At 35.0% G+C, this 24,039-nt stretch overlaps 1 protein-coding gene across 3 annotated transcripts in view; it reads right to left on the minus strand.

The window, feature by feature from the left end:
* nos1 (nitric oxide synthase 1 (neuronal)) overlaps positions 1 to 24,039 on the minus strand; it is a 130,364-nt gene that overhangs the window by 71,377 nt on the left and 34,948 nt on the right. For all 3 annotated transcript variants that reach the window (XM_087252824.1, XM_087252823.1, NM_131660.1), the window contains 1 exon segment: positions 7,610 to 7,747. In XM_087252824.1, the coding sequence (XP_087108950.1) occupies positions 7,610 to 7,747 (138 nt within the window).

Consider the following 24,039-nt stretch of genomic DNA (forward strand, 5'->3'; position numbering starts at 1 on the left):
TTAGGGCTGGAACGGCAAAGACAGAGCTGAAAAATAACAACAAGCCTGTGCAAGCAAGTGCTGTTTAATTAAGGACTGGCTTGTTTTAATACCCCAAATCACTCTTTCAGTCTGGTGAAGCATTTAAACCATGGCTGACCCCAAAACTAAAACAGTTTCAGAGCAGCTCAGCTAAATATAATCAAACTCCCTTTAAGGCCATCTTAGTAACACCCTTATACATCTACTTACAAAGTTTATGTCACAAACAAAATAAAGGCGCATCCAAACTAAGGATACGTTTACAGGACTGTAATGACGCCAAAACACGAAAAAGGCTTTCCCCCTGCATTTTTAAATGTAAATGTTTTTAAAAAGCGTTTACACAACAGCATGTTTCAAAACAATCTGCGCTTATACACATCCATGAAAATGGCCAAAACACTGCATTAGGTATGCTAGGCCTATATTTGGCATTGTCACTTGTCTGTAAACAGTGATGCAATGTCTGCGGTGGTTCGGTGCTCATGACTATTAAGGACTATATTGTTGTTTTGTCAGCCAACAGACAAAATGCATAAAAAAAGGTTTCCTGTTTTTGGATGAAAACTTTGCCATGTAAATGACCCCTAAAAAGAATAATAATAAAGTGCTGGAAACAAATGATGTAGCAATAACATACCCTCTGAAACATAACTAATTATAAAGAAATGACAATTCACATTAAGAACTACCCGTGAAATTAAAGACAAATTAAAAAAGCATTTCTTTGCAAAACAGAATCTAAAAAGATTCACAATAACATAAATTAATTAACCATTATTCCTATTTTGCATTTTTCCACAACAACAACAACAAAAAAACTTGCTTTAATAGTTCACACTTAGCTAATGATTGATTATAAAGCTTGTTTGGCATGCTGTCTCAGGAGAGAGTCCTGATCCTCGAGCCCGGGGCTCCCTCCTATTTGCAAGGCGAGAGGAGAGTTTGAGCTCAGGTAGGTCTCGAGAACTCCCCTTCTGTTGTAGCTAATGAACAGATAGTGATTGCTCTTAAGAGATAACTACTTAGGAACACATCTATAGTACCGATTTGGATAAGTCAATTAACTTAAGTTGCATGTTTTCGGACGGTAAGAGGAAACCGGGTGACCTGGGGGAAACCCATGTGAGCACAGGGAGAATGTGTAAACTCCGCACAGAAACATTGGCTGGCTTGGTAAGGACTAAAACCAGTGACGTTCTTGCTGTGAGGCAACAGCACTGGGTGAACGTGCCACCCATCTAGGAAAGGAGGAGGAGTAGGTGTGGAAGAGGGAATTCTTTAAAACGAAGATGGCTGTTATATGAAACTTAGGATATTTATATCGGCTTAGGAATCGTTTGATTGGTGAATCATAAATTGGATAATGCGGGACCAGCCGCAACCAATCATAAGCAGGTGATCCTCTCGAAATTAGTTTATAAATAAACTTCACTTCGTTCACACTTAGATACGTTATTTGCAGGCTTGACACTATTTGCAGGTTTGGCATGCTGTCGCGGGAGAGAACTCTGAGCTCGGAGATAATTGAGGGCTCCTGCCTGGTCATTTAGCATAAAGGGGGTCCGAAATCAGGTAGGGCTCGAGAGCTCCCCCTGGTAAAAGGAGGAAAAGGAGATGAGGCAGAAGAAGGGGGATTCTTCCAAAATGAAGATAATGTAAGTGGGGCGAAATTGGTCTTTTTATTCAACCTGATTGGTTTATCACTGATTATGTGATCAATCACATCACATGCTCCTCTCGAAGTGAAGTTTATTCATAAACTAATTTCGAGAGGATCACGTGCTTATGATTTATCACGTCCAGTCTCGCATTTGCTAATCACTAATCTTCCAATCATATGAGCCCTAAGGCACCATAAATAGTCTAAGTTTTCAGTTCACTTTATCTTCGTTTGGAAGAAACCCCCCTCCTCCCCTATTCTCCTCCTTTACCTGTAATTGGGCGGCACGGCGGTCCAGTGGTTAGCACTGTGAACCACACAGCAAGAATACTGCCGGTCCTAGTTCGATAGGACCGGTGAGTGTTTCTGTGGGGAGTTTGTATGTCCTTCCCGTGTCCGCGTGGGTTTTCCCCGGGCTCTCCGGTTTCCTCCCACCATCCAAAGACATTCAACATACTTAACAATCAAGCTGGTCTAATTCCTTACGTTCCCTTAGCTACAGCGGCAGGGGAGTTCTGAGATCCACCGAGCTCAGGCTCCCTTCTTGCTCTGCCAACGGGAGGAAGCCCCGGGCTCGAGGAGCCCTTGAGCTCGGGGCTCTCTCCCGGGACAGCATGCCAAATAAGCTTTGTAAATCATCAGCTAAGTGTGAACTCTTGAAATTATTTTGAGGAATTAGCTATCTTAAATTTTTCTAATGTCTTAAAAATCACTTGGGTATGAATGCCAATTAACATTCCATAAAAAAACACTTTCTGCTATGTCTTCCTTTTTGAGCATTGCAATCGCATGCATTAGTTTCTCTTAAAGTGGCACCATAAACATTACTAGCCCATGCAGCGCAATCCAACCAACACATGTACACACCTGTGGCATGTACTGGGACACCTGTGTGACTTGAACTAACCAAACGGGCATTTACACTGATGGTGCTTACCACAAGAACGTTAAAAATAAAATAAAAGCTTTTATTAAATTCTTCGCATTCATCCATCGTAAGGGACTGTGAATGCCATCCTGCAGCTGTTACATTCAAGATGCAACCCCAAAATCCTTCAGAATGTGATATATTATAAATCATAGCATCTGTAATTAGCATCAATTAGCATGCAAAGCCAGCCTCTCATAAAAAGTGCGCAGAACTTCATAAGCCCCTCTTGGAAGGATGATTCAGATTTGTCGAGAGATGTCGAGAGTGTTGAAAACATGTTGTTGTATGCATTTGTGTCTACAATGAGAGGCAAAAGCTAATTTTAAACCTCACTTCCTTCGTATGGACTCTATAGGAACGGCTGAATTCCAAGCACGTATAAGTGTTAATTAACAATATTAGGATGATTATGAGTTTTTAACTTTTCATAAAAAATGACCCATATTTTTCATGTTTTCCTTATTTTTTTGTTAACACTTCATTTGGATAGTCCATTAGAGTATGAGTAAACTCTCTGCTTAATATCTGTTAATACTGCTCCTTCAACAGACATTTAACTGACTATAAGAAACTTTGCAAATTTACTTACATAAAAAAACTTACACTAACCCTAACCCCAACCTAACAGTCTGCTTATAATCTATTGAGAATTAGTTGGCATGTAGATGCAATGTAACTTAAATTCAACAAACGGACCATCAAAATAAATTGTGACTTTTTTTTTTAATTGAAAGATCATATAAAAGCTACCAACATGCTGATAAGGCATTTAAATATAGCCAGGCTATTTTGCAAGAAGGCACTGATAAAGTATTTTTTGTTTATTACAAACAAAGCTACATTTTGGTGTTGTGAGTGTTGCCATAGGAACAAATCCTTCCTGTGTCTGTGAGCAGGAGTAAAATCTAAGGGTTGTCATTTTGTAATTACGGTAATTCCGACACAACACGAGCACTGTATAAACCTTTGACACTCTGCCACTGGTTAGTAGTCATTCTGGTAGTTATCATATTATTTCACAAACACCTGAATAAAGCAATGAAATAATTGTTTTGATGACAGCAAATATATTAGGTTCTATATGGGACAATAACTGTGTTCAAGGTATACCGCAGTTTGGAAAAGTAAAGGTTTTAATACAGTTAACATTTTCTGCTATACCGTTCCTAACGTACGAGTAAGATTTTTTATTTACTTTTTTTTAGGACAATAGTATCTCCAGCAGAAACGATCTCCAAAGATGCTGTTTTAAATAGTAAAAAAATCAGTGTTTTTGAAACAATCGAAGACAGCAGAAGTCAATGATTCATCTGAATTATTTAGCCTGACAAGTTTACTGTTCCAAAATACTTTAAATGATTCCCAAATTGTGTTCAAAGGGGGGAAAGGTTTTGTTTTTTACCCAGACATTTAAAAATAATATATTTTAGACAAAGTAATCTCAATATCATGATACCGTAAAAATTTTATCTAAGGTTATGATAATCTTATCTTATACCAGCCCATGTCTATTAGGTTCCCTCTTTGGGTACAGAGACTTGAAAGTGACAAAAAATAACAATGCAAAAACAAAACTAGGAAATATTTTATAGAATGATTACATTATACAATATAATGCTCATTCCTAAATATATTCCTTTACTATAAATTATTATAGTATTTTAAATGTGTAACAGCTGGTTTTATAGATAATTTCATTTTTTGCTGTTATATGCTATAATTGGATAATCCAATTATGATTGGATAATAGAATGATTGTCAACAATGAACTAGCCTTGTCAAAACATCTGCGCTTGCTCCTCACGAAATGTGTTTATAAAACATCACTTCAAATCAGGCTGTGTTAAACATAATCCTTATCCAGCAGTTTGACTGAATAAGCTGTACATTTTCCTTCATGTTCTATTTTCAGACATCAGGAGAATATTTTAACATTTGGCATTTTAGTGTGTCATTGTATATGAAGAACATGGGGAGAGCTCTTTTCAGACTGCTGTATCTTTACCTCCTCATTATATTGCTTTGTAATTCACTGTAACAATATGAAAAAAGACACATACTGCATATTCTTGGTTTGTTTTTTGGATTAATCCACTGGAATGAAACAAGAAGCTTTAGTTTTTCTTCCCAATTTCTTACATTTCTTTCCAAGTTTGTTTCACATGCTTTAAAATGTAATTCTCTCCCCTTTCCCAATCCCGAATGGTTAATCTCTGTTCATAGCTATTACAACCTGTATATAATGTTCATAGTACATCCATTTGTAAACATTACCCATGGTTTTTCTACAATTGCATTTTAAAACTTATACCAATATCCTGCACTTGCGGCTATTGCAAGCCTGCCTAAACCTAAGCTGCATTGCATTGCCTTGCCTTGTACTTGGACATGTGTAATGACAGTAAAGATAAATCTAATATAATCTAAATCTAAATCTTATTGCTATACATCAAAATGTTGGAAACAATTTTTTCAACCAGTCATAATATACACTACATGACAAAAGACTTGTCGCCTATCCAAGTTTTAGGAACAACAAATAGTTACTTGACTTCTTGTTGATCATTTGGTATCAAGAGTAAGGCAAAAGCCTCTAGATGTAACCAAAATAAAATATGATTATGTGTTGATTTTTAATTATTTAATTCTTTTTTTTTTCCTCTCTCTCTTTGGTCTATGTTACAACACATATATTTGTATGGATGCAGACCATGACCAATCTTTTCAGTCTTATCTGGTGCACATCAAGGTTTGGATGGTAGAGTTCACACATAATAAAATGAACCGCGCTGATAGAACAAATCACACATTTTATATTAAACCAAACCAAGTGTGAACACCTTTAAAGACATTTTCAATTCAGGTTTGAATGGTACACACACCTAACGCTATTACTCTCTGATCTAACACTTATTACAGCTTAACTGCAACACGAGGGCAGATCTATCTCAGAGTCTATTGCTATCTGGGTACCATGACACTGGCAGACTACGTTTTTTTTAACACCATATCCATATTTTTAAACCATATTTTTAAAGAGGAGGACCACAGTGCATTTTTGAGGCTTGGTTGTGCTTATAAGATGCAAACCGATGTGTGCTTTATTTGTGGAAAAACACGCAATTAATTCATATATCTTACTTTGATTATATACAGCTACTCAGCTAACATGAAAACGACTGACATATTTCTAACTTCCTCTGAAAAGCCCACCCTCAAAAGGCAATTGATCAGCTAACATAACGTGCTGTGTTTCATGGATTGGCTCCATTACACCACGTCACGCTCCTACACCCTGGTAAAAATTGTGTGTGTTTACAACGGTTTGATTGATAAATATGAATTTGCAGCTTCATTGTTTGTGGTGCCAAACAGCATTTGCCGCTGGTTACCTCCCTGTTTACGTCCTCGCTACAACATACCATTAATGCTAGAAACTGTGCCTGTAATTGATACGTTTTTTAACAATTAAAAACACTTACAGGTTGTGGCTCACAATCCACAGCTTCGTCTGTTGGAGACGTTTTTAGCCGAATCCAGCACTGAACTGGGAGAGATTCTGGAAGCTGTCCTTTGTCAAATGCTAGCTATATGTATATTTAAAACTCTCTGGAGCATAACCAAAGTTAAATTGTAAGCAATTCTGTCTTTGTGTTGTGTCCTTTGGAAGCCCAAATTGGAAGCTGCGTGGGGTGTGTGTGCACGTGGTGAATACCAGTAACAGGACACCTTTGACGCCTGGATGTATTTTTTTTTTGTTGTAGTCCCCAAACTTTGTTCGCTGAAGGCTTTGCTAAGCTAACTCTGTAAAAGCCAATGTCTCCCTTTGCATTAAACTTTGAGCGTATTACATTCAGAGATGTTGTTTATGTTCACACAGCTACAATACACATCAACTGAAGTTTAAAATATGATATATCATAGTGGTGATATATAAACAATATAAAGTGTCATTAGCTGGGTAAATGTGAAGTGAATATTTTCAAAGTTTGCAAATGATAATATTAATAATAATACATGTAACAAAAACTAATTAGTTGCGTTTTCATTAAGTTCTTAGAGCAGCTGACTGTAGAATTGGTAACCTAGTAACCAACAGTAAACATTGCAAGCATAACAAAGACAGCTGATTGATCAAGTGGATGTAATGTTCGCTATTCAGCAAATGCATGTCCATAAAAACGCTGTTGTGCGAATTAAAGGACTTTTCAAGAGTTCACACTTAGCTGATGATTGATAATGAAGCTAGTTTGCCGTGCTGTCCCGGGAGAGAGCCCTGAGCTAATAAGATCCTCAAGCCCTGGGCTCCCTCCCGTTGTAAGGCGAGAGGGTAGTTTGAGCTTAGGTAGATCTCGATGACTCCCCCTCTTGCTTGTTGTAGCTAAGTGTCAGATATGGATGCTGAAAGGTCTACTCAGAGTTTAGCTAAAGTATTTGGATTAATTGTTTAGAGTGCTTGTTTTTGAACCGTGGGAGGAAACCGGAGGACCTGTGGAAAACCTACACGACCACGGGGAGAACGAGCAAACTCCGCACAGAAATGCCGTCTGGTTTGGAAAGGAATTAAACCAGGGGCATTCTTGCTGTGGGGCAACAGCGCTAATCGCTGGCCACCGTGACGCCCGTTTGAAAGGAGGGAAAGTAGGGTTGGGTGGGAGGGTTTCTTCAAGACGAAGATATTGAGATGAGAAAAGTCTGGTTATTTATAGAGAGTTAAGGATCGTCTGATAGGATAATCAGTCGTTAGCTAAAGTTGGAACAGCTGTGAACAATCATAAGCACGTGATCCTCTCGAAATTTGTTCATAAATAAACTTCACTTATTTAAAATTTGGAGCCTCTATCACTCAATACTCATGTGATTCTTCAAAATATGAAAACAATGCCAGTAGTGGCGGCCTTAAAAACGACTTTATATTTAGAGCTTATGTTTTTTTTTTTTTTTTTTTTTTTTTTTAAGTGGCAAGAAGTAGAAAAGTTCAACATCAAACATACCTTACTGGAGCTGTGGTGTAAAGTATCATTGTATAAGGCTCCCGTTTCCCAATTCTTCACTTTCATGAATCTAGGACATTTGGAGGGACTTCCGTTCTGTACAGCCTTGGTAGGAGAAACTCTTTCATAAGACTGTGGCTGTGGAAAAAAAAGAATCATAACACTTTATTAACTGCAGTGTACTTCAAATATACCCATTAGCAGACAAAATTCTATATTTTATTTTGTCTAAAGTTTTTAGTACTCTTTTTTCAGGAATAATTTAAACAATGTTGTGAGCAACACAGATGTTTAAACAACTTTATCAGTTCTTCTTCAAAAATGTTATTTATTATAACAGATCGACTAAAAAACTAAATTATAATACCAAATTCTTCATAAATACGCAAATATTGATGAATATAAGCACATATTTAAATGCACGTCATGATTTTGCCAAGTACGTTGCGATCCTGGATTATTCCCAAAATAGTTGGATAACAATCATGTAGAAGTGCATAAACCTGAATTAATAACAGAAGTAAAGCAGAGGTGGTAGAGATACTTTACACTTTGCACTGCAAGACTAAATAGACATTTTTATTCACTTGCCTTTTTTGGATAATTCTTTTTTTTTATCTGTTGTCATGTATAGCTACACTGCAAAAAAAAAAAGCTTTTCTTAGTCATTTCGTCTCGTTTCATTGAAATCTTAAATCAAGAACAGACAAGAAAAATGGCATGAGAAAATTAAGTGATGCTTAAGTTCTGTTTGAGATTATATCTCATTAAGATTATTTTTCTTACCCCATTGGCATAAAATTTTGCTTGTTTAAAGCAAACGATCACTTAATTTTGAGGTGTCTTTTTTTTTTAGAAAACAAAACAATTTCTTATGCTACTTCATAGCCCCTTTCACACATACAGACCTTTCCGGAAAATTGCTGGCAATTTTCCGGAAAGCTTGTATGTGTGAACAGGTCCTTTTTGAAAATACCGGTAAATTCGTTCTGGCTATTTTCCGGAAAGAGAAGTTGTAACATTACCGGCAATTTGCCGGAATGCTGCGCTGTGTGAACGCAGAAGGAAGATTCCCGTAATAAGCGCGTGCACGTCTAGAACGTGCTGACGTGAGACGTCTGCTTTAGCCAATCACAACAGTCAGACGCATTTACGTCCGCGCGGTTTGTGAGAATAAAAACCTTTGAATATTTTTCCAGACACATTTAGCTGCTAGAAGTTAGTCAGATCACGTTTATATGTTCTTCTTTATGCCAACTGTGTAAATAATCATCGATGAGATGCTTATGATAAGCCGTTGTTTGTTTACCTTTAAGCTTTGCGTGTGCCTTTGAAACAGCCTGTGAGCGCCGGCACACGCACATATTATGAACATCTCGACATGAGAAAGTGATCCTGCGAAAGTTGTTCACAATATTGATCATCCACAGAGTTTGTAATTTAGTCAAATGTTTACTAATACAAGCGCAGCCGTTTAAAGCTCATTTGTGTTGAATGATGTCAGAATTTACCGGTATTTTGGAATGGATGTGTGAATGCTCTTTTCCGGAAAATTTCCGTAACGTCCTCGCCTGTGTGAACAGCGTTTTTTTAAATATACCGGTAAAGTAGTTCCGGAAAATTTTACCGGTATCACTGTGTGAAAGGGGCTCATGTGTCTAGTATGTGTCTTGATTTATATATTTTTTAGATATTTGGATTAAAAACAGGACAAAACTACATAGTTTTTTTATTTTATTATTATTATTATGGTGGCTTGAGAAAGGCAACATACTGTTATACTACATAATTTTCCTCTTCTGAGACTAATTTCTACATGCATCTCATCCTGTTCATACTACAACCACCAAATTTACTCCAAACTGGTCTGACTCGGGTTGCCTCATATTTTCGAGCTGACCCGACTTAGTTTTCCAAAAACGGACCTGGAAAATTTGAAAAAGTCCCATTGACTTAACATTGGACCAAACTTTGTGACCAACTTTGCGTCAGACTGTCATACAGACTAGGGTTTGGGCTCAGACTACCAATCTGCCAATTACTGATGACCCTTCAGCTTACTAGCCACACCATTGCAACCACTTAAGGCACTTAAGCAACTGTCCCATGGACCTCCATTATGAAAAACTGCCATTGACTTTGACATACAAACAAAATATCAATCTTACTAGTAATATACTAATCCATACTAAAAACATACCAACAACAATCCAATCCATACTAGAAAAGTACTAACAAACATACTAACAAATATACTAACATTCTGGCAACATACTAATATACCAATCCATACTAAAAACATCCTAACAAACATACTAATTATACTAGCAACATGCTAATTCATACTAAATTCATGCTAACAACATGCTAGTTTATACTAAAACATGCTAGCAACATGCTAATTCGTACTAAATCCATATGCTATTTTGTACTAGAAGTATGCTAGCAACATGCTAATTCATACAAGAACCATGCTAATTTATGTTAGCTACTGCCTAGCAACTACTCAGTATACGCAACTGCCTAGCAACACCTTCTTGCTACGATTAATCAATTATTAAAATATTCATTAGTTGCAGCCCTAACAAAAACTGGTTAATGCATTCACATATAAACCGATTAACTGATGCTATAATACAATTTCACTAATAAAACAAGACAAATAAAACAATGTCAAGTCAAAAATGAAATATGTTCTCATGCATTCATATAAAACGAGGCTATTCAATTGGCGGCCAGCAGACCGAACCAGGCCCCCAAGGCAATTTGTTCCGGCCCTCCAAATAGTGCGACCAAGACATCAAAAATAGATTTAATTCAGTCGAAAAACGACCGCTATATTTATGAAGTGATGTGCGTCTGTTCAATACAGCACGAGCTGCAGAGCGTGAGTCAGCTGACATTAAGCGAGCAGCCGAAAACATTTGGATATGTTTGTAGAAAAGGCCTTTTGTTCAATGCACTGATATCGTTAATAGGGATGCAACAATTAGCCGATTCCACTATTAATTGAAAACGGTTAATTAATCTTAATGGCTTCTCAATGGCACGTTTCTGTTGCATGGAACAAAACTGCTGTAACTAAACAATTTTTTGCTAATACGCACAGATGTTGGATTAACTATAACAGCAGGCCGTCTTTTTTTTTCTCACACTTTTGCGTCTTTTCTGCACACAAACTCATTGTTTCCAATGGAGATGTGCGCATTTTGGGAGCAGTGCGCGCGTGGCTTGCAAGTGCCTCCAGGTGCACACCCTAGAAATGATCTCACGCTGTAGTGGGGAGAGTTGTGAGTGGCTTTCAGTGCAATGTAAACAAAAGATAAGTTAGACGAATTTTTACAAATTATTAAAATGATTATGTATGAACGCAGATAATAACAACAGTTCATTTAAATCCTTAGCTAATATATAGCTTAAATTAACATTAAACAAATATAATTTTTTTTATTTATACTTATTTTTATTTATTTATTCATTGTCGTTTATTTTCACTGTAAAATTATCACTCATGTTTAAAACAAAAACTCTCATTTATTTTTAAGTCCAAAAAGAGAAATGGACTATTGTTAGTTTTATAAATACTATTTTGTGCTGTATTTGGGTGCTGACCAGCAAAATGCCAATGACAATGTCAATAGCAATAATTAACACTTTAAAATATGAGCAGTTTTCATGTGATTTTCTAAACTAGTAGTGTTTTGAATTTAATAAATACATAATAATGGTGATAAACGTGAAACCTGATTATTCTTCAGACTATAACTGTACAAACAAAATCAACAATTGTTGCATCTCTAGTTACCATGCAGTTCAAAACATGAATGTGTCTGAATGTAGAAGAAGCCTACTAAAGCAATGCACTGCTTTTGTTTGTAAAAACATCACTGCATTGTACACTGTGGCTTTATGTAGTTTCAAAATACAACATATTATTGTTATAATGTAGAAAAAGCAAAGTGGATGTCTTAAGGAGCAAAAATACAGCATATGGGCTCTTATATTACTCCAGTGTCAACACTTACTGTATATTGCAAGTCATATCTCTCCGGCCCCTCATTTGGGATGCTTTTCATGAACTGGCCCCCATGACAAACTTATTGAATAGCTCTGATATAAGAGATGTCCTAAGAAAAAAACTTCACAATACAGCATATTTTAAACCAGTCATACGGAATATTAATAACATAATAAAAGCGCCAATTTTCTGTTTCTCTGTCTTCAAAAGAATGTTTTGGTTATTAAACCAGCCCTTTCCTTCTTGAAAATAGGATGTTTTGAGACAAATTATATTTGACAGCAAATGAACTTTCTTTGCTAAGTTCTTTCTTCTTATGCAGCTATTTTAACAAGAATTTCCCCACTCGAAGGCATCAAAGGGGATAATCAGCACTATTAAGCAAAGATCTAACCGAGCTTTGATTTTCACAGAGACTACAATACTTTCGAAGACTTGCCATTGGAAAGATGACTGTAATTTGCTCCATGTGCAAATGTATAAGAACTTCACATCAATGGAAATCAATCTAGAAGCCATTATACTCCTTGTGTAGACCCAGTGCAGAGGGCGATGGTTTCGGCACCACGTCCCTTGCATAATTGTGGTGGATTCTCATCATCTGAATGCAAACTTCAATATCAGGCTTGGCCCTTTATGTTTGCTGGAAGAATAGTGGGCGTCCCTTAACTCAATTGATTCGATCCTCCTCTGAAGACAAATCTGTCTCTGGCTGCACAACACACGATTATTATCTCAAAGGCACCGCAGCTGGCACGGAAAACACCACACTCATGTTTTCGCGTATGAGACATCTGAGGCAGAACAGATGAGAACAATCTTGTCACCAGTGAAATGTGAGGACAAAAGCAGATATGATACACTCTTACATATGCGAGCGTACGCCGTGACAGGAAGGCAGTGTGAAGGAAAAGGTGTAAAATTGAAAAAGGAAACTTCAGCCTTTTTTTTCATGACAGCGTCGCCCTGAGCAACGACTGATACAACCACATGTACGAGCGGGGTGGATTAATCGGCAACACACACTCATATACTACGGCCAATTTACTTCATCCAATTTACCTATAGCGCATGTCTTTGGACTGTGGGGAAAACCAGAGCACCCAGAGGAAACCCATACCAACATAAGGAGAACATGCAAACTCCACACAGAAATGCCAACTGAACCATCCAGGACTCGAACCTTTTTGCTGTGAGGGGACAGTGCTAACCACTGAGCTACAGTGCTGCCTTCAGAGGTGTTTTTATAAATGTAAATGTGTTGGAATGTTTAATGTTTCATATGGTGCACTTTAAGACATTGGATGTGGGAGTGTGTCACTTCGATGAAAAGGATGTGTTTTGTGAGTCACCAAATAGGCTGATGATGAGCGGATGCATCTCAACTCTGTGTTAAGGTAAATGTGTTTAAGTTTAATGTCACTGCTGTCATAGGTTAAAAAGGACAGTAAAGAAAATTTTATTAACCCAAGCATCCTCTTTTCATGACAAGCAACCAACAAGGTATTTGTTTTGACTGTTTAATGTATTAGAACAACACAGTTTGTATAATTTCTGATTGGTTTGTACTGTGTTCATTTACTGATACAGTTCACACGGAGTCAAAGGACATTAAGTATGGAACCAGATCAATCTCGAAAATACATTTAAGATTAAAATTCAAACATGCACAGCACATTTCACATGTACAAAATCCAATTTGAACTGGATTTGTGTATTTTTGAATCATGTGTTGAATTTACGAATTAGATTAGTATTTTTGAATCATCTTTTGAATTACCAATTGGATTTGTGTATTTTTAAATTGTGTTTTGAATTTACAAATTGTGTGATGAATTTACGAATAAGACGTGTATTTTTAATTTGTGTATTGAATTTAGGAATTGGATTTGTGTATTTTTAAAGTCTTTTGAATTTACGAATTAGATTTGTGTATTTTTGAATCGTGTTTTGAATTTATGAATTGGATGTGTATTTTTGACCTGTTTTTTGAATTTACGAATTAGATTTGTGCATTTTTAAATTGTGTGTTGAATTTAAAAATACATGCATTTATTCATTTTCTTTTTGGCTTAATCTCTTTATTAATCCGGGGTCGCCACAGCGGAATGGACTGCCGTATTCATGAATGGTATTTTTGAATCTTCTTTTGAATTACGAATTGGATGTGTATTTTTTAACTGTCTTTTGAATGTACGAATTAGATGTGTATTTTTGAATCATCTCCTGAATTTACAAATTAGATGTGTATTTTTGAATCACCTTCTGATTTTACAAATTGGATTTGTGTATTTTGGAATCATGTTTGTAATTTACGAATTAAATGTGTATTTTTGAATCGTGTTTTGAATTTACGAATTAGAATTGTGGATTTTTGAATCCTGTTTTAAATTTACGAATGAGAATTGTGGATTTTTGAATCCTGTTTTAAATTTACGAATGAGAATTGTGGATTTTTGAAACGTGCTTTGAATTTATGAATTGGATTTGTGTATTTTTTAATCATGTTTTCAATTTGTGAATTAGGTTTGTGGATTTTTCAATCGTCTTCTGAAATTAGAAATTAGAATTTAATTTTTCAATCGTGTTTTGAATTTATTAATTCGATTTGTGAATTTTTGAATCGTCTTCTGAATTTATGAATTAGATTTGTGTATTTTGGAATTGTGTTTTGAATTTACAAATTACATTTGTGGATTTTTTTAATTATGTTTTGAATCTAAGAATTTAATTTGTGTGTTTTTGAACCGTGCTTTGAATTTATTAATATAATTATAAGTGTGTTTTTGAATCATGTTTCGAGCATACAAATTGTATACTGTCTTCCAGGCAAAGACATGTTTTTAATGCGTAAAAAAAATATTCTCTCTGTTAAACAGCACTTTGGAAAAGATTTTGCATTCAAGGTATAAACCTGAAATAGAATAACTTATTAACTTACAATTAACAACGACAGGAAGAAAGTGTGAAAGAAAAGGTGTAAAATTGAAAAAGGAAACTTCAGCCGAAAGGCTTTTTTTTTCTTCATGACAGTGTCGCCCTGAGCAACGATTGACGCAACCACGTGTATGAGCGGGGTGGAATATTCGGCAACATCATCGACACTTCGAGACCACTTACCCACAGTGGAGCGCTTCAGAAACAAGCACTCCATACACTCACGCAGATTCACAGCCCACCTTCACTGCTGCACCTCTTTATTCAACTTCACGCTCGACAACGGGCACTGCGGGGGGGTTTGGGAGAGGACGGGCGTTTTGTCTACGTCTCTTCCTTCTCACCACAGCTGTACTAACACAAGCTGAGCACAGAGCTTTATTATGTAAACGAGTCACACGAGCTGATTTGACAAACTAATTTCACAAGCTGCTAATAAATAAAACATTCCGGAATGATTCATTAGCTGATACCATTGTGTTTCTTTAAATGTCATGGAAATTGTCTGTTTGCATTAATACCTAATATTTTCTTCGCATAACAATTTGGTTAGATCCATTTATTCATTTGTAAAGTGCATCCACCATCCATCCTTCCATCTATCATTCAGCTAATTCATTCATCTATCATTCAGAGCATTCATCTACTGTATAGATCATTCATTCTGAAGTAATGTACTTTTATATAGTGCATTTATCATATCTCATGTATGCACAATACACCCAAACATAGTTTCTTTGGATGTCATGGAAATTGTCCGTCTGCATAAATGCTGCACCTAATATTTTCTTTACATACTTAATATGGCTAGATCAATCTATCCATTTATATTTGTTCAAACAATCCATCCATACATCATTCAGCCTATTCATTCATCATTCAATGCATCCACCAAAAGTTTAAACCATCCATCCAACTGTATGATGCTCAGTCAATCCATTCAGTCCATCAATCTATTGATCAGTCCATCACCCATCTCTGTTCAATGTATTTATCCATATGTTGTTTACTGTATCCATCATCTACAGTTTAAGGCATTCAATGCATTCATTCATCTATCATTCATTTCACCCATCAACAGTTCAAACCATCCATCCATTAATCATCCACCCATCCATTCATCCAATCACCCATCCATGGTTCAAACCAACCAACGAACCATCCAATTAAATCCACCTGTATAAAACACATTCCATCCATCCATCCATCCATCCATCAATCCATCCATCCATGTGTAATTGATCAGTCCATCACCCATCTCAGTTCAATCTATTGATCCATATTTTGTTAACTGTATCCATCATCTTCATCAAGGCATCCATCCAGTTCAAACCATCCATCCATCTGTCCATCCATCCAATCACCCATCCTTGTTTCAAACCATCCAACCATCCATCCATCCAAATATATTTGTATAAAACACATTAGATCCGTCCATCCATTGTTCAGTCCAAAACTCCATCAACTTCATAATCACCTCTGTTTAATAAATACATCTTCATGTTTACTGCATCCATCATCTGGAGTTCAAGACATCCAACAATCCATTGTTCGATGCATATTATTCAATTCTGCCATCCATCTATTGTTTGTGTGTGTATGTGTTTACATATGTGTGTGAATGTATACAGTGTGTGCGGAAAGTATTCATAGCGCTTTAGTTTATCCATATTTTGTAACGTGTCATTTTAACCTGTGTTTTGAATTTACATATTGGATGTGTATGTTTTTATTGTCTTTTGAATATACAAAATAAATTTGTGTATTTTTGAATCATTTCCTGAATTTACATATTGGATTTGTGTATTTTTGAATCATGTTTGTAATTTACAAATTAGAATTGTGGATTTTTGAATCGTGTTTTGACTTTACAAATTAGATGTGCATTTTTTAATCATGTTTAAAATTTACGAATTAGATGTGTATTTTTTAATCATCTCCTGAATTTATTAATTAGATGTGTATTTTTTAATCGTGTTTTGAATTTAAGAATTAGAATTGCGGATTTTTGAAGCGTGCTTTGAATTTATGAGTTGGATTTGTGTATTTTTTAATCATGTTTTGAATTTGCTAATTAGATTTGTGGATTTTTCAATCGTCTTCTGAATTCACGAATTAGATTTGTACTTTTGAATCGTCTTCTGAATTTACGAATTCGATTTGTGTATTTTTGAATCGTCTTCTGAATTTACGAATTCGATTTGTGTATTTTTTAATCATATTTTGAATTTGCGAATAAGATTTGTGGATTTTTCAAACGTCTTCTGAATTTACAAATTAAATTTGTGGATTTTTGAATTGTGTTTTGAATTTACGAATTAGATTTGTGGATTTGAACTGTGGATGGATGCCTTGATGTAGATGATGGATACAGTTAACAAATTATGTGTTAACTGTAGTTTTTTCACATTTTGTTATGTTACAGCCCTATTTCAAAATGGATTGAAGTCATTTATTTCCTCTGTATTCTACACACAATACCCAATAATGACAATGTGGAAAAAAATGAGTTTTTGAAATCGTTGCAAATAAAAAAACTGAAAAATCACATGTCCATCAGTATTCACGTATTCAAAAAGACTTGAGGCTGTAATTGCTGCCAAATGTGCATCAACAAAGTATTGAGCAGAGGCTGTGAATACTAATGTACATGTAATTTTTCAGTTTTTTTTTATTTTTTATAAATTTGCAACAATTATAAAAAATTGTCACATTGTCATTATGGGGTATTGTGTGTAGAATTTTGAGGAAATAAATGAACGTAATCCATTTTGGAATAAAACTGTAACATAGAAAAATGTGGAAAAAGTGAAGCGCTATGAACACTTTCTGGAATGACTGTATATGTATTTCTGTGTGTCTGCATGTATGTGGGGGAAAAAAATGCTAAGACTAGCTATGGCATCTGTGTATTGCTTCTCTCTGGTGATTTGATGTGCTTCTTTTATCCTCATTTGTAAATCACTTTGGATAAAAGCATTTGCTAAATGGACAAATGTACATGTTTATTGAATTTCCTATTAAATATTGAAAATTTTAACGTCTCATGCGAAAGATGGAGCTAACTGACAGGATAGTGTCCCCTTCACTATACTAGGGCATTAAGACTCACACAGACCGCAGGTTGAGCGCTTCATGCTGGCCTTACAAACACCCTTTCCAACAGCAACCTAGTTTTCTTATGTGGTCTCCCATCTAGGTAAAGACCAGGCTCAGGCCTGCTTAGCTTCAGTGAGCAACCAGTGTTGAGCAGCAGGGTGATACGGCTGTGGCATCCATCTATAGTTCAATGCTTCCACCCGCCCATTGTTTAAATAACACATCTCTCAGAGTATCCATAAATTCATTTTAATTCAGACATTTAATGTATCCATCAATCCATGCATTTATCCAGCCATCATTACATCTATCCATTCACCTGTCATTCAGTTTATCCATCTTCAATACAGCCACCCATTCCATAAATGCATCCATCTAACCATTTCTCAAAATCAGTTATGCATCATTTAAAAATAAACAAATTACAAATAACTTTTCTCTATAAACTTGTGTCGGAGCTGCAGCAATGGGTCAAAATAACAACACTCGCGAAAATGAGTGCCGTATAGCAGCAGTGAGGAGACTGTAAATAAAAAAAGGATGCAAGGATGTTGCCAGAGTGGCTTTTTGGTTTCTTTTGTTGTGCATCACAGCCACTAGATACCTATCTGAAAGATCTTTAAGTATAGCGGTAATGTAGTCATTCAACTTTACTATTTGTAATGTTGCAATATGTATTTGAATAATAATGATTGATTCTTTTACTTATAAGCTCAGATTTGATGATCATACTTTGTTTCGTTTACAGAGTTTGAGGTTTACTGTATCATCATTATTCACACCTTTAAGTTTGCTTTGAGTATTTACACTTTACCTTTGTACACAGTTTGAAACATTTTTTTCAAGTTTAAGAATCTCATTAACACTTGTTTATTTTATTATAAAGAGATCAGGGGGCTGTTCCATATATCAAGCTTAGAGAAAAAGCCAGGCTTATTATGGTAAGTCAGGTTTTTTTAATGACAGATTCGGTTTCATAAATCAAATTTATGCTAGTTCAAACTTAGTTTCTCTGGCAACTTATACTGGGAAATTAGCCTAGTCCGGGGCAGGTTAACTTTCAGGTCAAGTCTTAAGTTCAAGCTTAATCAAGGTAATGATAACATTCGCCCCGCCATAATTTGATGCCATTTTAATTCACCTCTTACTAATAATTAAAACTTTATAGTCACTTAATATTCCAAACTAAAATACAACATTTAAAAAATGGCTCTATTTTTTATGTTTATGTAGATTTTTTTCCTGTTTATTAAAATTTTATTTAATATTTTCCCTCAACATATTAATTTGGGTATACAAATTTTTGGACTGTTATCCTCAGTTTAATTTTTATTAGATTACTTCCAAATTTTGCTTGGGTACTGAATGATCTAATGTATATGCACACATTTTTTTGTAAAGCATACTGTTGAAAATATTAATTTAAAAGAAAGATCTGTGAAGAAGACAATAATAGTAAGAAAGCATTGACTGATGTAAAGAAGTAGGCTACATTTCTTAAAAAATAACTATTAGCTGCAAACCCTTAGTGTCAAAGGGAAAGCAGCTATTTGCAGTGGTTTCCGGAGCAAATAAGATATCCCACTGCTTGTGTGTGCACGGCTCTTTGTTGCCATTATTTAAACTTAATATATTTATTTTAAGCACGTTTTGTATGTTACAGTTAGCCTGCAACGCATTAAAACTTTTTCTTGCAAGCAACAATTGGCAGTAAGCACATATTCTCTCTTCCTCTCTCAAGCGTGTGCGTGGTCAATTTCATACAATTTCCTAAATAATGGCCTTTATTTTAAAATATATTGCTGCATATGTTGCCTATTGAGACGATTTGCAATTTCCTGTGAGCCTTTTCTCTTTTGTTGCAAGCCGTAGTTTTTGATTATTATGTTTATATGTTTGAACTCTAAAAAAACCCTTACTCGCTGTGAACATAGCTGCGTCTCATTTCAGAGCTCTTTCAGTTCTAGTAGTTGCCAGGGTAGCAGACAACATAATAAATGCATTTATGCTCGACCTTTAAGGTTTCACGACAGTAACGTGCACACGCAATTATCTAAATTATCTAGGTTAAACTAAACTCAGATTAGCTAGATCGAATGATCTTTAACTTACTGTTAGAGAACCAATTTAAGTGTGGATGTTTAGATCAGCTCATCGAAGTCAGGTTTTTGACTTTAATCCCCGCTTTTCTAAACAACTTTTATGAAACAGCCCACAGATATTTTGTTCAAATATATATATTTTTGGACTATTAAAACTATTTGCCTTGATAATAAGTTTAACAACTTTATTAATTAATTAATTAATTAATTAAATTAATTAAATAATTTAATTAATTAATTTATTTATTTATTATTAATGTCATGATACAACAAACACATAAAGAGACAAACTAATAATGTTGGTAAACTGAAATGAAGTGGTTACAAAATCCTAATATTCCTAAATGGATTGTCAAAAATATTCAATAATATCAATATCAAATGATATGAAACATTATATCATGATCAATTTTTTTTTTTTGCAATATTGCTCAACCCTAATTTAGCATCTTACAAAACATTAAATCATAAATATCTGAAATGGTGGACTGCTGTATTGGCATTAGCTTTTGAGAAGAGCTATCATTTTTAACAAGATTATACTGTATATGAGTGCGCATAAAAATGTAGATGGCAAAATTAAATAGCTTATTTTTCCATGCAGCGCTTCAAGGAGAGCAACATCATTGCTTAATGACAGCAGCAGCTCATCTGTCCGACTGCTTCACACCACTTCTACTGGGCGAGTGAGCCTTATTAGAGCTGAAATTATGCAGGGCTCTGCTGTTAGCCTTGGAAAACTCAGCACATTTCTAAAAAACCTCAACCCCATCAGGCTGACTGAAAGGTTATTATCATCTCAAAAATTCAAATCATTGCACCTGCGTTGCTTTAGTGGATTTGCAGTCACTAAAGCAAGGGAACGTGCATTCTGTCTAGTGTCAGCAAGGTCAGCTTTCCAAAGTACAGACACTTCTTACAAAAAAAACAAACTTTTCCATTTACAGCTCGACACAGAAAATGTAAAACAAGATTAAAATTGTCTAAAGCAAGCTGATAAGAACGCTCACTTATCATCATCTCAGCAGGAATATTCTGTCACTCAAATAAAAGCATGTAGAGAACAATCTGGGAATCCATGTGTGTGTGTGTGTCGGTGAGAATATGCTAAGAGTCAAAAATGTCAACATACAGTGGCAGCTATAACAGCTTATTATGGAGTAGCCAAGGCTTCAAACTGTCAGACTGAAGTGAGGATAGTAAAGTGCAAGTGAAAGTGTTGTCGTCCCCTTAGCCTTGCAGATAATGGCATATCTGGCTGGCCATTTGAGGTCAGTGTGATTGAGTAACACTTCAAGTCACCATCAAATCAAAACTGACTCTTCAGTACTGCAGTATTATTAGCAGTTGGGGTTAAAATTATGAGCCCTCTTTTTTCAAATAATTCCTAAATTATGTTTAACAGAACAAGAAAATTTTCACAGTATTTCCTATAATATTTTTTCTTCTGGAGAAAGTCTTATCTGTTTTATTTTGGCTATAATAAAAGCGGTTTAAAAAAAAAAATATATATATATATATATATATATATATATATATATATATATTTATATATAGTAAGGTCAATATTATTAGACTACTTAATACTTAAAATATTGTTTTTTGATTGTCTACAGCAGTGGTTTTCAAACTGTGTAACAGGCTTCCTTTTAGTGCTAGAAGAAATCGCTGAATAATTAAAGTAAAAAAAAAAAAGGCACACTTTTAACCCTTTGATGCGTATGATAACACAGATGTGATCAGTAAATTGATTTTAATAAGCTAAAACTTTTATTTTATTTTATTTTCCTAATGTTTCTTATCTACTCTATCATTTGAAGCTAATCTCCCCATATTCGTAATCCCTTGCTTTTCTGACACACAAAGCCTTTTCTAGAAAGCAGATCTAATTGATAATTTAAGTATGTAAATCCAATTCATATATTTAAAATACAAGTAAATTTAGACTTCAAAGATATATGTTGCATGTATATATTATTTATATATTTAAATGATTATCAAAAAGAGTTTATGCATGAATATGATGACATATAGCCTATATTTATGGGGTCCAAAGAACATTTAAAGGTTTTGATGAATAGGCTACTATATAATAACACTTTACATTTTAGTACATCAGTTTTCTTTTTACGTTTTAACCTTCCCGTCGTGTTAGGGTCAAATCTGACCCAACTTAAAACACTCATAAATATTGTGTTTACATCTGATTCCCTCAAGACCTTAAGATATCCTCCACGCTATGCACTTGATCATATAAAAGTGATGATCACCTCTTTCATTCAATTTTGAGTGTTTTAATTAACTTTCTTACACCTGTGGTGTTCCCAGCCATAGAAAATGAATGGGTAAACATCCAAAATTCATTCATCAGACAGAAAACATCCCCATACACACCACCCCAACTCACTCACTCACTGACTCACTCACTCACTCACTTCAGACTGAACAACATCTTTTGCAGGTACACATCTCTTTTCCGTACTTATGTGCCAATCCTCAGCCTGATCTCACAAGGAAACTTAACTACCATACGTTTTGTCAGTGGCTAAGGAGTTCAGTCATACGAAAATGTATGATTTTTAAAAGTAGGCATGACACCCAAGCCCACCTCTAAACCCAACCGTCAATGGGGATAAGCAAATCGTACTAAATTGTATGAATGAGATTGTACGAATTCATACAGATTAGTAACTAAATCAATAAGTTATGAATTGTCATGAGATAGCAGTGGATCCTCTAACGTGAATCAACTTCCTGATAAAACAATTGTTATGCACCCATCTGTGTGTGTTAATTCTAGTGAGTCAATTAGTATTAACTATTCTGTCACTCAAATAAAAGCATGTAGAGAACAATCTGGGAATCCATGTGTGTGTGTGTGTCGGTGAGAATATGCTAAGAGTCAAAAATGTCAACATACAGTGGCAGCTATAACAGCTTATTATGGAGTAGCCAAGGCTTCAAACTGTCAGACTGAAGTGAGGATAGTAAAGTGCAAGTGAAAGTGTTGTCGTCCCCTTAGCCTTGCAGATAATGGCATATCTGGCTGGCCATTTGAGGTCAGTGTGATTGAGTAACACTTCAAGTCACCATCAAATCAAAACTGACTCTTCAGTACTGCAGTATTATTAGCAGTTGGGGTTAAAATTATGAGCCCTCTTTTTTCAAATAATTCCTAAATTATGTTTAACAGAACAAGAAAATTTTCACAGTATTTCCTATAATATTTTTTCTTCTGGAGAAAGTCTTATCTGTTTTATTTTGGCTATAATAAAAGCGGTTTATATTTATATATAGTAAGGTCAATATTATTAGACTACTTAATACTTAAAATATTGTTTTTTGATTGTCTACAGCAGTGGTTTTCAAACTGTGTAACAGGCTTCCTTTTAGCAATGCACCCATCTGTGTGTGTTAATTTATTTCTTTCTTTCTTTCTTTCTTTCTTTCTTTCTTTCTTTCTTTCTTTCTTTCTTTCTTTCTTTCTTTCTTTCTTTCTTTCTTTCTTTCTTTCTTTCTTTCTTTCTTTCTTTCTTTCTTTCTTTCGTTCTTCCTTTAGCCTATCTCTGTATGGCAGGAGCACTTTTACCTTAGCATCAATTGTTTTATTGGATTAGACCATTAGCATCTTGCTTAAAAATGACCAAAGTATAACTAGTGCTAGTTCTGTGTCCATGCTCACCGTCTAAACCCTCAGTCACTATTCCCTATATTAGTACACTAATATAGTCCAGTTCAAGGACTGAATGAAAACTTGAGCACTCAATACACAGGAAAGGATAGCATTTTGTTTGTGCTTTGCTGGTTGATAAATCATTCAGATGAATAAAAACGTCAATTTCTTTGGTCAGATCCTGTGATAGTAATTCTAGTGAGTCAATTAGTATTAACTATTACTATCTATTAGTAACGAAACAAAGTATTTTGATTTGTGTCATCTATTGTTTACTTTTGTAATACATATTCAGCGCCTATTTTTATTTTCACTGTAGTTTTTTTATGTGTAATTCTGTAACTTCATGTTAAACACTACTTTAAAACATTGTTCAGAGTTAAAGAATGTTGAATAAAAATTTAGTGGTGAAAAATGTTCTTTTTATGTGCTAATATAGGAGCAGTTAAAACAGACCGGTCAATTTTGACTAGGAACACTAAAGTAAGGGGTGGGATGTGAAAACAACACAAGGGTTAAGAACAGTGTCATTTTTTTATTAACTTTAAAAAGCACATTTTAATTTAAACGTGGATGTTTTATTTTAATTTTTTTTACCTGT

The sequence above is a fragment of the Danio rerio genome, chromosome 5 (assembly GCF_052040795.2).
Source record: "Danio rerio strain M-AB ecotype USA chromosome 5, GRCz13ab, whole genome shotgun sequence".
Lineage (NCBI taxonomy): Eukaryota > Metazoa > Chordata > Actinopteri > Cypriniformes > Danionidae > Danio > Danio rerio.